Source organism: Oratosquilla oratoria, chromosome 8, assembly GCF_046742065.1.
Source record: "Oratosquilla oratoria isolate Oo_2021 chromosome 8, ASM4674206v1, whole genome shotgun sequence".
NCBI lineage: Eukaryota > Metazoa > Arthropoda > Malacostraca > Stomatopoda > Squillidae > Oratosquilla > Oratosquilla oratoria.
Window position 1 is genome coordinate 5068257 of NC_134784.1, and position 15000 is coordinate 5083256.

The 15000-nt window shown below is 44.7% G+C and overlaps 1 protein-coding gene across 1 annotated transcript in view; it reads right to left on the reverse strand.

Moving 5' to 3' along the window:
* LOC143027562 (DE-cadherin-like) overlaps window positions 1-15000 on the reverse strand; it is a gene marked incomplete at its 5' end in the record, with an annotated part of 100513 nt that overhangs the window by 31720 nt on the left and 53793 nt on the right. The window contains 5 exon segments of the mRNA XM_076188872.1: window positions 5126-5312; window positions 6723-6904; window positions 8307-8453; window positions 8862-8984; window positions 14299-14457. Of these exon segments, the coding sequence (XP_076044987.1) occupies window positions 5126-5312; window positions 6723-6904; window positions 8307-8453; window positions 8862-8984; window positions 14299-14457 (798 nt within the window).

The window sequence follows — 15000 nt, forward strand, 5'->3', positions numbered from 1 at the left end:
GACCCCTTTCTTAGATATCTTAATTAGAAGGATTGATGGACATTTATTTTTCACAGTTTATAGGAAATCTACCCATTCAGGTAGTTATTTCCACCTTTTCAGTAACCATCCCGACAAAGTCAAGAAGACTGTTGCCTCCGGCCTTTTTCTGAGAGATTTTAGGATTTATAGTCCTAAATTCTTGAACCAGAAGTGACCTCATCAAAAGGCAACCCGTCCTGGTTCCTGGATTAAGCACTCCGCAAGTTCCCACCACACAATCCTCTCTCAAGGATGTTTGAAAATCCCCTATTGTAACTCCATCAATCCTTCTTTTAATTTAACTCCCAACAACCATCTCACAATTGCTTACCATTACCCTAATACTGTACACAAATTGTTCATGTCCATCAAAGGTTAAGGGGAGCTGAGGCTCCAGGAGTTTATAGCCTACCTTGTAAAGATTGTGATTTAGTGTACCTTGGCCAGACCGGCAGGGATCTTAGCACAAAAGATCCACTAGATATACCCAGGAAAATTCCGCTATGTTCTAACATGTCAGCACCAAAAATCATAGTCCTGACTGGTACAAGGCCAAAATTTTGTTAAAGTCCAACTGCAGCTCCAGGAGAAAAAATGTTGAATCCGCCTTAATAGAAGAATGTCCCAACCTGAACATCTCCAAAGGTCAGTGCTTCCCGGACATAATCTTACGGTTAGCTGTGAGCCGTTTGGTTAAAAATCTTCATCCTCCTGACCCCGCTCCCCCACCACTCCTGACCTCGCATACCTTCTGACCTCACACGTCCACCCACATCTCCCCTCTCTTCTAACTCAGCCCTGCACGACAGCATGTCTTGTCTCTAGTTATGCCTGTTCCCCTTCCACTTACATCTCAATTGTGTTTATGTCTCTATAATTTCTTGTAACCTGTACTTTCCTGAAGAGGACTATAGCCATTACCCGAAATATAGAAGTTATACTTTCTTCTAAGTTTCATTTTATTCCGACTGTGGGTTCTTCTTGATTATATATATATATATGTATGTATATATATATATATATTTATATATATTCATATTATATATATATATCACACACACACACACACACACACACACACAACACACACACACACACACACACACACACACACACATATATATATATTTTATATTTATATATATATATATATTTATGTACACACACACACACACACACAAACACACACACACACACACACACACACACACACACACACACACACACACACACACACACACACACACACACACACACATATATATATATATATATATATATATATATATATATATATATGGTAGAAAATTTAAGTATGAAGTTTATAGAAAACCAACTAATGCCTCATCGTATGTCTATTTTCACTCGGCTCATCATCAAAAAACAAAACTTTGTGTGTTTAGTTCCATGTTTCTTGGAGCTTACAGGATATGTAGCCTTGAATTTTTGGGTGGTGAGATGAGGAAAATATATAACATAGCTTCTTAGTTAAAATATCCAAAACACTTAGAAGACACTTCTCATAAAATGGCTTATAAATCTTTCCATAACACCTCACACGAAAGAAAAGTATTTAACAAAAAGGACCTTCTGGTTCTTCCTTACAGTGAGAAATTAGTTGGACTGCCTAATATTCTCAAACAATTCAATATTAACTTGGTTTTCAAAAACAACAATACCGTAAAAAGTAAGCTAATTAAAAATTCACCTGAAGTAAATGAGAGTTGTGTTTACTCAATTCCATGCCTTAAATGTAACAAATTTTATATTGGCCAAACTGTCAAAGACTTACAAACAAGGATAGATCATCACAAGTATAGGGTAAGGAGTGGGCAAATTTCCAGTGGCATTTTTGTTCATGTAAGAGACCACAACCATCCTATTGACTGGGATAATTCTAAGGAAATAATTTCCTGTAGGTCTTTATTAGAAAGAAACATTATTGAATCCAGTCATATTAAGCATACCTTCGATAAAAATATTAATTTAAGTGTAGGTTTGTATAAACTTGATGATTTTATTATTAAGAAAATTATATAAAATGCTCCAAGTGTTACCAGGCCCGGGTGATATAACGTCATATGATCAAATGTCCTTAAATGTAAACACTTCTCAACCTGGTTATGAAGCATTTTGTGTGTCCTTACCATGTTCCCTACTACTTTATGCATATATGTGCACCTATGTCTCTGTTACTTTGTATTCCTTGATAATGTTTTAAATAGACGAAAACATTTGGACTAACTTTCTTATTTCCCAGTGTTATTTTGTTTTGTTTTGTTTTTGTTTCTTTTGCAAATTATTTTCATGTATGCCTTGTGAATTACTGCAAAACACACACACACACACACACACACACACACACACACACACACACACACACACACACACACACACACACACACACACACACACACACACACACATATATATATATAGATATAATATATGTAGAAAGATAGAGTTCTGAGCAACGTAAGACGATGTAACGTAGATGGGAAAGGGAATGAGTGGCCGGATGGCATACATAGTCTTTCTCCAAGCATCACTTCCAGCATTTTGTTCTAACACTATATTATGCTGCATAAAAAAGTCCTCTTTCTGAAGAGTTTGGCAGAGTTGTAAAGGATTCTGTAATTTTGTTTGGAGGGAGAAAGTTAACACTCGGGATTGGATGAAATGTTAACTTTTTTACAAGTTTTTGTATATTCTTCTTTCGGCTAATATTTTTCTTTTTAGTTGATGAGTGAACTCGAGCCAAAATAGGACCTCCAGTGATCGCTGATCCAACTAAACGCCATGAATTCTCCTGAGATGAAAAATAAAAAAAGATAACTACACAAATAATAGAAGAAAAAAATGTCAGGTGTATAACCACATAACCTTTGAGGTTAACCTTTGTATTAACCTTTGTATCTCAAGAAATCGATGACTCATCCCCGTCTGATGCCTGACGATTTGCAAAGGCCACCGAAACGAGGAGGGTCTCAAAGAAACCCTGGCCATCACGTGATTGAGACCTTTGGGTTGAGAGTTTTTAAGAGGGTTGAAGTAGGCAAGGTCATAATATCAAGGCATCAGGGTACGACTCTTAGTAATGGATTTGAATCGGACAAATTTAAGTTCAAGACGTAAATAGGCAAGAATTGGTTCACCAACAGTGATTAACAAATGAAATAGACTTAGTATCCATGTGGTAAGCGCTGAAGCAATGGATTGTTTTAAGATCAGATCAGATGAATTTATGGATAGAGATGAATGTTGGTAAGGGACATGGAACTGTCTAGTGTAGGCCTTATGCTCTCTTGAGAAGATGAGACTGTTCCGAGGAAAGTCAAACGACTTCATTCAGCTGCAAAAGGAGGAAGGGGATCTCGATGTTATAAGACACTGTTCCTGCAGACTGAATAGAATCACCCAGCGCTGCCAGTTCCAGAAACACATACAATAAACACCGGATGAAGAATAGAGGGAGGGAGGGAAGGAGAGAGAGAGAGAGAGAGAGAGAGAGAGAGAGAGAGAGAGAGAGAGAGAGAGAGAGAGAGAGAGAGAGAGAGAGAGAGAGAGAGAGAGAGAGAGAACATAAGAACATAAGAATAAAGGAGACTGCAAAAGACCATAAGGCCTACACTAGGCAGCTCCGTATCCATCACCACCTGTCATCCCCATCCATAAAGTTGTCTAATCGTTTTTTAAAACAACTGATAGTTTCAGCGCTTACTACATGGCTACTAAGTTTATTCCATTCATCGACCACCCTATTAGTAAACCAATTCTTGCCTATTTCCTTCTTAAATCTAAATTTGTCCAGTTTATACCCATTACTGCGAGTCCTGCCCTGTTGTTTTATTATGATGACCTTGTTTGCATCACCCTTGTTATAGCCTTTGATCCACTCGAACACTTCTATTAGATCACCCCGCACTCTGCGTCTTTCCAGAGAGTGTAAGTTTAGGTGCCTAAGCCTCTTTTTGTAAGGCAAATTTCCGAGTCCATGTATGCGACACTTCACCCCCAGAGAGAGTAAATAGACAGAAAACACAGAAACCATATTGGGAAGAAAAAAAAAATAGCTAGGCAAAGACGGATTGACTTTTGTCAAGGCAAATGTCTATTTCAATGAGAACAACATGAGGGATCAATCAGTACGTGCGCCTGCTTCCACTTGGAAGCAAAGATCATCCATCCATCCATCCATCCATCCATCACTCAACCCTGTCTGAACCCAACATCCATTCAAATCAAGAACCTTTCACATGGCCCAACTCATGGGTAGATAAAACGCGTTCGCTTACACATTCACACGAACGTATGCACGCACGCAAAGGCACACCCACAACCACCCACCCACCCACACACCCACACACATACACACACACGCACACGCACACGCACATACACACCACGCACACGCACATACACATACACATACACATACACACACACACACACACACACACACACACACACACACACACACACACACACACACACATACACACACACACACACACACACATGCGCGCGCAAAAGAAAGAGAGAGAGAGAGATAAATAGATAGATAAATAGATGATGAGAGAGAGAGAGAGAGAGAGAGAGAGAGAGAGAGAGAGAGAGAGAGAGAGAGAGAGAGAGAGAGAGAGAGAGAGAGAGAGAGAGAGAGAGAGAGAGAGAGAGAGAGACAGAGAGAGAGACAGAGAGAGAAGTAACACGGGTATACACAATCCCTCACTGGAACTATCTGTCCACCAACAACTGTGACCTCTACAGGAAGGAAAGCTTGTGGGGGACACAAGATTCCTTCCGCCTTCCCTACATTGCATCCGTCGTGACGAACACGTGGGAGTCATCGTAGAGAGCAACAAACCTTGTAGCCGTTGTCGCTCCTTAGACTCTTTGGCCAAGCAGTCCCGTCTACCTAAAGAACGCTACGGCTGGAACTGGGTTTTCCCATAAATCCCTTAAAATGTGTATATTGTGTTGTTGGCGTGTGTGATTGTGTACAACGCATCATGGACAATAGTACATTGCACAATACATTGCTCCATGCCAGACCTCCTGATATCCATCCCTCTGAATCCCCTCACCCCCCGAAAGGACAAACCTTGTAGTTGTAGACGGTGATGGCGCCCTCGCCGTCGGTCATGGGAGAGTCGTTCTCGTCTCCGACCTCGATGGTGAAGACGCGGCTGCCGGACAGGCCCTGTGTGTCCGTCGTTAGGAAATTGATCACGTAGGTTTTCCGCTCCTCACGGTCAAGCATCTTCTTCGGCGTCAGGTGGTACTGCGAGCTAAAGGTGGAGACAAGAGGAGGGTGTGGCGTGTTAAGGCGGGTACGGTGACAGGGAGGGATAGGAGGTGAGAGGAAAAAACTCACTATCCCATTCCCATGGAGTAGACAGTGAGACCTCTGGTAGGGTAATTTTTTTTTTTTTTTTTTTTCAGGCTGATGTTTTGGTCACCAGGGCATAAAGTGGGTCCCGGGAATAGACCTCACTACCACCTGATCATGAGTTCGACACGGTATCCACTGGGCTACTGCGCGGATGAGGATATCAATCCACCACAGCAACTTCATCCTAGATAACTAATCTGATATCATTTAACTATTGTCATCAGCACACGGGGAAAGAGAAACCAGCTCCCTTTGATGCAAAATCTCGATCAAACAAAACTTTATTCAGACAAGAATACCTTCCCTCTCTCGCCTTCCATAGCTTCGGTAAACTCGTTTAGCATTACCCAGATAAAAAAGAAAAAAAAAAATCGCACCGGGGCTACAAATATAAAAAGAGCTATTACTTTCAACACGCGCTCACGCACATACACACACACACACACACACACACACACACACACACACACACACACACACACACACACACACACACACACACACACACACACACACACACGACTCGATGGCGCAGTGGTAGCGTTCGCGGCCACCACTACGACGGTCCGGGTTCGAATTCCGACTAGGAGTGAAATAATTTCAGTATTGCTGCGCTGAGAGTCGTTACTCCAACTCTCGTGCGCTGGGAGTTGTGTGTGTGTGTGTGTGTGTGTGTGTGTGTGTGTGTGTGTGTGTGTGTGTGTGTGTGTGTGTGTGTGTGTGTGTGTGTGTGTGTGTGTGTGTGTGTGTGTGTGTGTGTGTGTGTGTGTGTGTGTGTGTGCGTGTAATGTCACAGCATTACCCATAGATCGGTCATATATGAGCTCTTACATAGCTTCCGGGAGGGTAGTAGCTGTCGATCACGAGTCCAACACGTGATCCAAGACCATTGTGAATGACACACACACACACACACACACACACACACACACACACACACACACACACACACACACACACACACACACACACACACACACACACACAGTACACGCGCCTCGGTGGCGCGGTTGGTAGAGTCCCCGACTGTCACTACGGCGGTCCGGGTTCGAATCCTGCCCAAGGCTGAAATAATTTCAGTATCGCTGCACTTCGAGTCGTTACTCAAATTCTCGTGGCGGGGAGTTGGGTGTGTGTGTGTGTGCATGTAAGGTCGCAGCATTACCCACGGATCGGTCATACGACCTTTGGGCTCTCTTCCGGGAGGGAAATAGCTGTCGATCACGGGTCCAGCACGTGATCCAGAAGACCAAGGTGAATACACACACACGCACACGCAAAAAAAAAAAAAAAAAAAGTGACTCACTTATCTCCGGGCGCAGGGCTAATTTCGAAAGTGCTGAGGATGTCGTCCCCCGTGGCGTCCAGGTCGAACTCGAGGGTGCACGGGCAGCCGTTGACTCGCGTGTCCCGGTCGTCCAGCTTGATGAATATAGGCTTGACCTTGTCCTTGTCCTGGTTCTCCATGATGACGCTCGAGGATGTTTCCTGGAGAGGGAGACGGAGAGGGAGGGGGAGAGGTAGGGGGAGAGGGAGAGAAAGAGAAGGAGGGAGAGGGAGAGGGAGAGGGAGAGGGAGAGGGGAGGGAGAAGGAGAAGGAGAGGGAGAGGGGAAGGGAGAAGGAAAGGGAGAGGGAAAGGGAGAGGGAAAGGGGAAGAGGAAGAGGAGGAGGAGAGAGAGGAGAGGGACAGGGGAAGGGAGAGAAAGAGGAAGAGGGAAAGGAGGTAGAGGGAGAAGGAGAGGGAGAGAGAGAGAGAGAGAGAGAGAGAGAGAGAGAGAGAGAGAGAGAGAGAGAGAGAGAGAGAGAGAGAGAGAGAGAGAGAGAGAGAGAGAGAGAGAGAGAGAGAGAGAGAGAGAGAGAGAGAGAGAGAAATAGAGATATGGGATGGAGAAGGATGATACAACAAACAGGGTTAGAAAACACGACTATCCCTCCGTTGCGGTCGTTATCTTTATATACGTCAACCGGGTTGAACACAAGATTATGTTTAGTTGTGAACATAACCCGCATCCAACAACTTTTAATGAGCACACATAAATGTAGACGTAATGTAGTTGACTTCAAAATATATGAAGTGGGGAACTTTTTGGGAGTGGGAGAGAGAGAAATAAGGTAAAGAGAGAAAAGGAAAGAGAGGAAGAGAGGGAGAGAGAAAGAGATAGATAAAGAGAGAAAGAAAGGTGATGAAAGAGCTGGGGAAGTGAGAACTACTCAAGGTAGTTCTGTGCTACTTACTAGGGAGAGGAGAGGAGAGGAGAGATAATAGAGGAAGTGAGAGCTACCTAAAGTAGTTCTGGGCTACATACTGGGGAGAGGAGAGGAGAGAGGAGAGGAGAGAGTAGAGGAGAGAGTAGAGGGGAAGTAAGAACTACCCAAGTTTGTACTATTTACTGGGGAAAGGAGAGAAGAGAGAAGAGAAGAAAGAGGAAGTGAGAATTACCTAAGGTAGTTCTGTGCTACATTCTGGAGAGAGGAGAGGAGTGGAGAAAAGAGAAGAGAGAGAGGAAGTGAGAACTACCTAAGGTAGTTCTGTGCTACATACTGGTGAGACGAGAGGAGAGGGGAGAGGAGAGGGGAAGTGAGAACTACCTAAGGTAGTTCTGTGCTACATACTGGTGAGACGAGATGAGAGGAGAGAGGAGATGAGAGAAAGTGAGAACTACCTCAGCTTGTTCTACTTACTGGGGAGAGAAGAGAGAAGAGAGAGGAGAGAGGAAGTGAGAGCTAGCTAAGAAGTTCTGTGCTACATACTGGTGAGACGAGATGAGAGGAGAGAGGAGATGAGAGAAAGTGAAAACTACCTCAGCTTGTTCTACTTACTGGGGAGACAAGAGAGAAGAGAGAGGAGAGAGGAAGTGAGAGCTAGCTAAGAAGTTCTGTGCTACTTACCGGAGACAAAATGTAGGGGTGGTTGTCGTTAACGTCCATAATTGAGACCTTGACCTCGGCTGGGTACTTGGTCCCGATGCCGTCACCGCCTTCGTCGATTGCCCACGGGTACACAGTTACCGTCTCCTGCACCTCGCGATCCAGAGTCTACGGGAGACGCCGCGAACAAACACGAATCACATAAATAGAAAGTGAGGAGCCGATGCGTTCGAAGGAATTTTTGTAGGGATGGGGGGGGGTAGGGGTCAAATATATTGTTTGTTTATGGTTAATAGTATAGGGATTTGATCAAGTTACTTCAAATTGAGCGTATAGGCATACTCGAGGTACATTTTGACTTTCATTAATTATACACTGATATTCTATAACTTAAAAAAAAAAAAATGAAATTATATGTGACAACCGGGGGCGGGGGGCAAAGTGCCCCTCCCCCTTGCCCCAACTCTCTGAACGACCATGGTGAAGAACGTACGCCAGGAGGCGCTGAGTATTTACGACCGAAGGCGTCCTATTTAGTAGCTTAAATATGAAGATAATGCTAAATGGTAAGCTTACCCCTTTGAGATAGATTTCTCCGGTGACGTTATTGATGGTGAAGTTGGTGGAATCGTCAGCCGAGAAGCAGAATCGGATGTCCTGGTTAGCGCCCGGGGGCAGGTCCGGGTCCGTGGCTTCCATCTGGGATGACCAGAACACGAGGCGCATAGAAGAAGAAAACAGGATAACAGAGATAAGAGACGCGCGGAATGCAAGAGAGAAAACGGAGAGAAGGAGACACGTGGTGTGTGAACTGTAGTAAAGGTACGTTTTGCTCTGTGCAATTATCGCTCAACGATGATCGTTCATGGCTCAACGATTATCGTCAAACGATTGTCTAGAGCACTAATTCTTTGTTTTTGATTGGAGCTGTTTTGCTTTGAGCTTCAAAGTACGAGTCTGATCATTTCAACCGAGCCTACCGACGCGCTTACCCAAACAGGATGCTAGTTAGTAGGATCCGCGTCAGTGGCTGTTGTAAGCTAATAATCACATTGAGCAAAACGTACCTTAAGACGAGCCAGGAGTGATAATAGTACGAGTTGGTGAAGGGTTGCTTATGTTAAGGTGATTTATGCAAATGATAGTCACAAAGGAAGACAATATTAGTTTAAATTCCAAAACTGTCTATACAGATTATATCTTATTTAGATTAATAACTGGGCGATAAACTCGTGACTTTGTCTGTAGAAGACGAACCTTTTAACATTTAATTTTCAGCAGACAAAGGAAGTGATTAAATTCGTCACCAAGACCAATATTCTTACTCGTGTCCACAGACACTGTTGGAAAGAAGATTCCTTATGTGAAGGACCGGGATTCACACTATTCACGCGGTTGCGACGGAACAGAGTTTCCGTTGTCGAGTAAAACAAAAATTAAGATGAAAAGATTCAGACAGCGCGGTCACGGCTGTAAACCACCGTGGCCATTCCTCAGCCTAGCAATCAGTCAATCCATCGAGGAACTCTTGTACGCTCTTAGGAGTCTGTTCAGGGCTCACAGACTATAACGACGTAAATAACGAGCGATGGTGGACGAACAAGACCTGATGTAGCCTTTTGCTTCGACGTGATTTTGATGATGTTGTGTGTGGGGGGGAGATAAGGTCGTAAATGCTGTCAAACTCTGGCATTTTGTCAGTATCATCGCAAGAACGGACTCTGTTTATTAATCTCCATCAGTTGTTCCATCCTCGACCAACGTAATACAGGGACGGCTTTATTTAATTACCTACCGGGGGGTAATAACGTGCCTGTTCACGAGGTTATTAATTACATTATGTCTAATCATAATCACAGTTTTTTTTTTCAATATGTAAGAAAAATATCCTACACATCTAATTCTCTTCTTTTTAATCGATGAGAGCAAGAGACTCGAGGAAGACTCGAGGTCCAAGATGAGATGTGATACTCGACTCTGTAACTTAAAAGAAAAGTCTTAGGGCGCCCAGTCTTCTTCTCCGTAGAGGCCAACGTCCCTCTTCCCAGCGGCCATTCATTGCGGGCAAATATGGCGGCGACCTAACCTGACCTCATGATGCCGAGATATTCTTTTCCTGAAGCGGCGAAGCTAATTCAGACCCACGATCCGGAGGGACCGTCTGCAAGCACGCCTACACATATTTCAGTGAGGAGAAAGAAGAGGAGGATGAGGATGAGGAGGGAAGAGGAGGAAGAAGAGGAAGAGGAGGAAGAGCAGGAGGAGGAAAAGTGGCAGCGGAAGAGTAAGAGTAAGAACAGGTAGAGGAAGATTAGGAAAAGGAGTAAGAGGGAGGAGGAGAATAAGTGAGGCTAAGTTGAGGGGCAGGGAGGAGGGGAAGGTGGAGGAGGAAGTAGAAGGGTGCGGAGAGGAGCAGTAGAGGAGTAGAAGCGGAAGGGGGACGGATGGAGGGGAGGGTGGAGGGGGAGGCAGAAGGAGGCGGAAGAAGGATATGTGGATGGTGGGGGAGGAGGGTAGACGGGTGGATGGAGGGGGCGGAAAATGGTGAGGAGAAGTGTGGATGGGGAAGAGGAGGAAAACGTGGAGTAAGAGGGGAAGAAAAATGATCCCCTTTGGATAGAAAAAAAAGGCCTCCCAGTATTGGCCAGGCCAGCTATCTACATCAAAGGCCAAAGGTCACTATAGGCAAAATTATGTCTGCTTGTGTGTACATGTGCGCGCGTGCGTGTGCGAGCGAGCGTGCGTGTGTGTGTGTGTGTGTGTGTGTGTGTGTGTGTGTGTGTGTGTGTGTGTGTGTGTGTGTGTGTGTGTGTGTGTGTGTGTGTCTGTGTGTGCGTGTGTGTGTGTGCGTGTGTGTATATGTGTGTATATGTGTGTATATGTGTGTATATGTGTGTGTGTGTGTGTGTGTGTGTGCGTGTGTGTGCGTGTGTGTGTGTGCGTGTGTGTATATGTGCGTGTATGTGTGTATATATATGTGTGTTTCTGTGTGTGTGTGTGTGTGCGTGTGTGTGTGCGTGTGTGTATATGTGTGTATATGTGTGTATATGTGTGTGTGTGTGTGTGTGTGTGTGTGTGTGTGTGTGTGTGTGTGTGTGTGTGTGTGTGTGTGTGTGTGTGTGTGTGTGTGTGTGTGTGTGTGTGTGTGTGTGTGTGTGTGTGTGTGTGTGTGTGTGTGTGTGTGTGTGTGTGTGGTCTTAGGGTTAAACTCTCCACGTTTCACATCGACGGACTCGCTTTTCTGTCTGCGGCCAAATGTACGATAATTAATCAGCGAGGTTAAATAATCTGGAAGAAAATGCTGAAGCAGCTATCGAAAATATAGTTTTCTTGTTTATACGAGAATATTTGGAAACAACGATATCAACTATTTTGTAACATCGCGACATTTTCACCGACTTTTGTGAGTATATAAGGAAAAAATAATGAGAGAACATATATATAGAAACCATGATATCAACGATTTTATAACATCGAAACATTTTCACTGACTTTTGTGAGTATACAAGGGAAGAAAAATAACGAGAGAACACTCTGGACAGTAAAACAGATAAGGAGAGTTGCAAAACGGCTCAATCGTTAAAACGTCCAGATGCTCCATAACCTTTGTTATAGAAGGTCGTTTGTTACACTACTGGTTCGTCGCTGAAAGAAATAGGCAAGAATTGGTTTTCTAATATAATGGTTAACAGAATAGACTTATTAACCATGTAGTGAGCCTTGAGACAGTTGGCTGTTTTTGAGAGAAGATGAGCTAACTTTATAGATAGGGATAGCAGGTGGTACGGGACATGAAACTGTCTACTCCAGGCCTTATGGTCACTTGCAGACTTTTCCATCCTTATTTATTATGTTCTAGGCCTTGTTGCAGTGTCTGGGCGTCTTCCCAGTATCTCAGTATTTGTTTCCAGAAGGAAATATGTTCAAAAGGCAAGGTTACTGATATAAAGGTTTTGCTTTGGCCAATAAGAGAAAGAGAGGGGGAGAAGGATGGTCGCCGATTAAGTGAAGCGGCCTTGCTGTAGACGTACTGTGTCTTACTGCACTGCCTCTGACCCGGGAACAAGGATGGGTCTTATCATCCACGAGGAGCTGCTAAGATGAAAGAAAAGCTAGGGTGGTGGATGAGAGTGGAATGGGTGGGAATGGAGTGGGTGGGAGTGGAATGGGTGGGAGTGGAATGGGTGGAGTGGAATGGGTGGAGTGGAATGGGTGGGAGTGGAATGGGTGGGAGTGGAATGGGTGGGAGTGGAATGGGTGGGAATGGAGTGGGTGGGAGTGGAGTGGGTGGGAGTGGAGTGGGTGGGAGTGGAATGGGTGGGAGTGGAATGGATGGAAGTGGAATGGATTGGAGTGGAGTGGGTGGGAGTGGAGTGGGTGGGAGTGGAATGGGTGGGAGTGGAATGGGTGGGAGTGAAATGGGTGGGAGTGGAATGGATGGGAGCGAAATGGGTGGGAGCGGAATGGGTGGGAGCGGAATGGGTGGGAGTGGAATGGGTGGGAGTGGAATGGGTGGGAGTGGAATGGGTGGGAGTGAAATGGGTGGGAGTGGAATGGGTGGGAGCGAAATGGGTGGGAGCGGAATGGGTGGGAGCGGAATGGGTGGGAGTGGAATGGGTGGGAGTGGAATGGGTGGGAGTGGAATGGGTGGGAGTGGAATGGGTGGGAGTGGAATGGGTGGGAGTGGAATGGGTGGGAGCGGAATGGGTGGGAGCGGAATGGGTGGGAGTGGAATGGGTGGGAGTGGAATGGGTGGGAGTGGAATGGGTGGGAGTGGAATGGGTGGGAGTGGAATGGGTGGGAGTGGAATGGGTGGGAGTGGAATGGGTGGGGTGGAATGGGTGGGAGTGGAATGGGTGGGAGTGGGATGGGTGGGAGTGGAATGGGTGGGAGTGGAGTGGGTGGGAGTGGTGTGGGTGGGAGTGGAGTGGGTGGGAGTGGAGTGGGTGGGAGTGGAATGGGTGGGAATGGAATGGGTGGGAGTGGAATGGGTGGGAGTGGAATGGGTGGGAGTGGAATGGGTGGGAGTGGAATGGGTGGGAGTGGAATGGGTGGGAGTGGAATGGGTGGGAGTGGAATGGGTGGGAGTGGAATGAGTGGGAGTGGGATGGGTGGGAGTGGAATGGGTGGGAGCGGAATGGGTGGGAATGGAATGGGTAGGAATGGGTGTGTGCCTTTGACTTGGTTACTTCCCTTATAAGGGGGAAGAGGCCTTTGGTATATACATACATAGAATAGCTTTGACAGTAGAAATCTATAGCAGAGGCCACATTTTATCACAGCGGGTGAGATAAGAAACAGAATGACGAATGCAGGCCACATGGCAACATTCCTCAATGCAATACAGTGAGTACAATACAAAAAATACACAAAAGATAAAGACAAACTCAAAGAATATAGCCAATAAATGTACATATTTGCCAAAAAAGTTTTAGAAAAATAATAGTAACAAAAATAAAAATAAAATGAAAAAGAATGATATGTACAGCGTGGCACCGGGCGGGGTGAAGTGAAATCGGATGACCTCGGAGGCCAGATTCGGCCCGCCGATCGTAGTTTGGTGTCCCCTGATCTATACCAGTCACCAAGGTGTTGATAGGGTTATAAAGGATTGTATAATGATTGTAAATAAATAAATAAATAAATAAATGAATAAATGAATAAATAAATAAATAAATAAATAAATAAAATTATGATTATACAAATAATGATGGATAAAATATATAGGTAAAGTTAAATAATAAACAAACTGGTAATAGTAAATAACAATGAATTGACATATAAATAGTAACAAATGATAATCAAGCAAATAGTAGTAAACAGACAAATAATAACAAATAAATAAACAGATAATAGTTGTAAGAGGTCTCCACCCCTTACCCCCACACACACACATACTCTGAGAGCCCGTGATGATGTGGCGCCTCCAGTCCCCCCCTAACCCAGCATCCTTTCGTAGAGCCACCCAAGACCCACCAAGTAACTCCCCCATTGCAGCAACTAGAGAACTCACCTTGCCCAGGGGCTGGTCGTAATGCATGTTCTCGGTGACAGTGAAGTTGTAGACGGCCGGTGAGAAGACCGGCGGAATGTCGTTCATGTTTTGCACGGAGATAACTACTCTCGTGATGGTGGAACTCTTCCCGTCACTCACCCTTACCATCATCGTGAACTGGAGGGCGGAGAGGACAATGTGCCGGTTAGAAGACAGAGTAGGGCAGGACTCGGAGTAATGGATTTAGATCGGATAATTTTAGGTTTAAGAAGAAAATAGACGAGAACTAGTTTACCAATAGAATGGTTAACGAATGGAATAGACTTAGTAACGCTGTTGTGAGCGTTGAAACTAATGATTGTTTTCAGAGGAGATCATATAACTTTAGGGATAGGGATGATAGGTGGTGAGGGACATGGAGCTGCTTAGTTTAGGTCTTATGGTCTCTTGCATTCTCCTCTGTTCTCGTGTTATTAAGAATGAAAGGGGAAAGTCTATCAGAAGGAGTGAAATGGATGCCAAACAGTGCAATACTGAAATAGGTGTCTTAGGTTGTAAATGGGAAAGTGCCAAATACGGAGGGAGTGAGGAGAAGGAGGAGGAGGAGGTGCTACTAATAAAGAGCAAAGAGAGTCGTCCATAGGGGCAAAGGAAGAGAGCGACAACGCGGGAAAGAAAAAGGGTGCTAACTAATGAGGGATATGGAAGTGTGTGCCAACA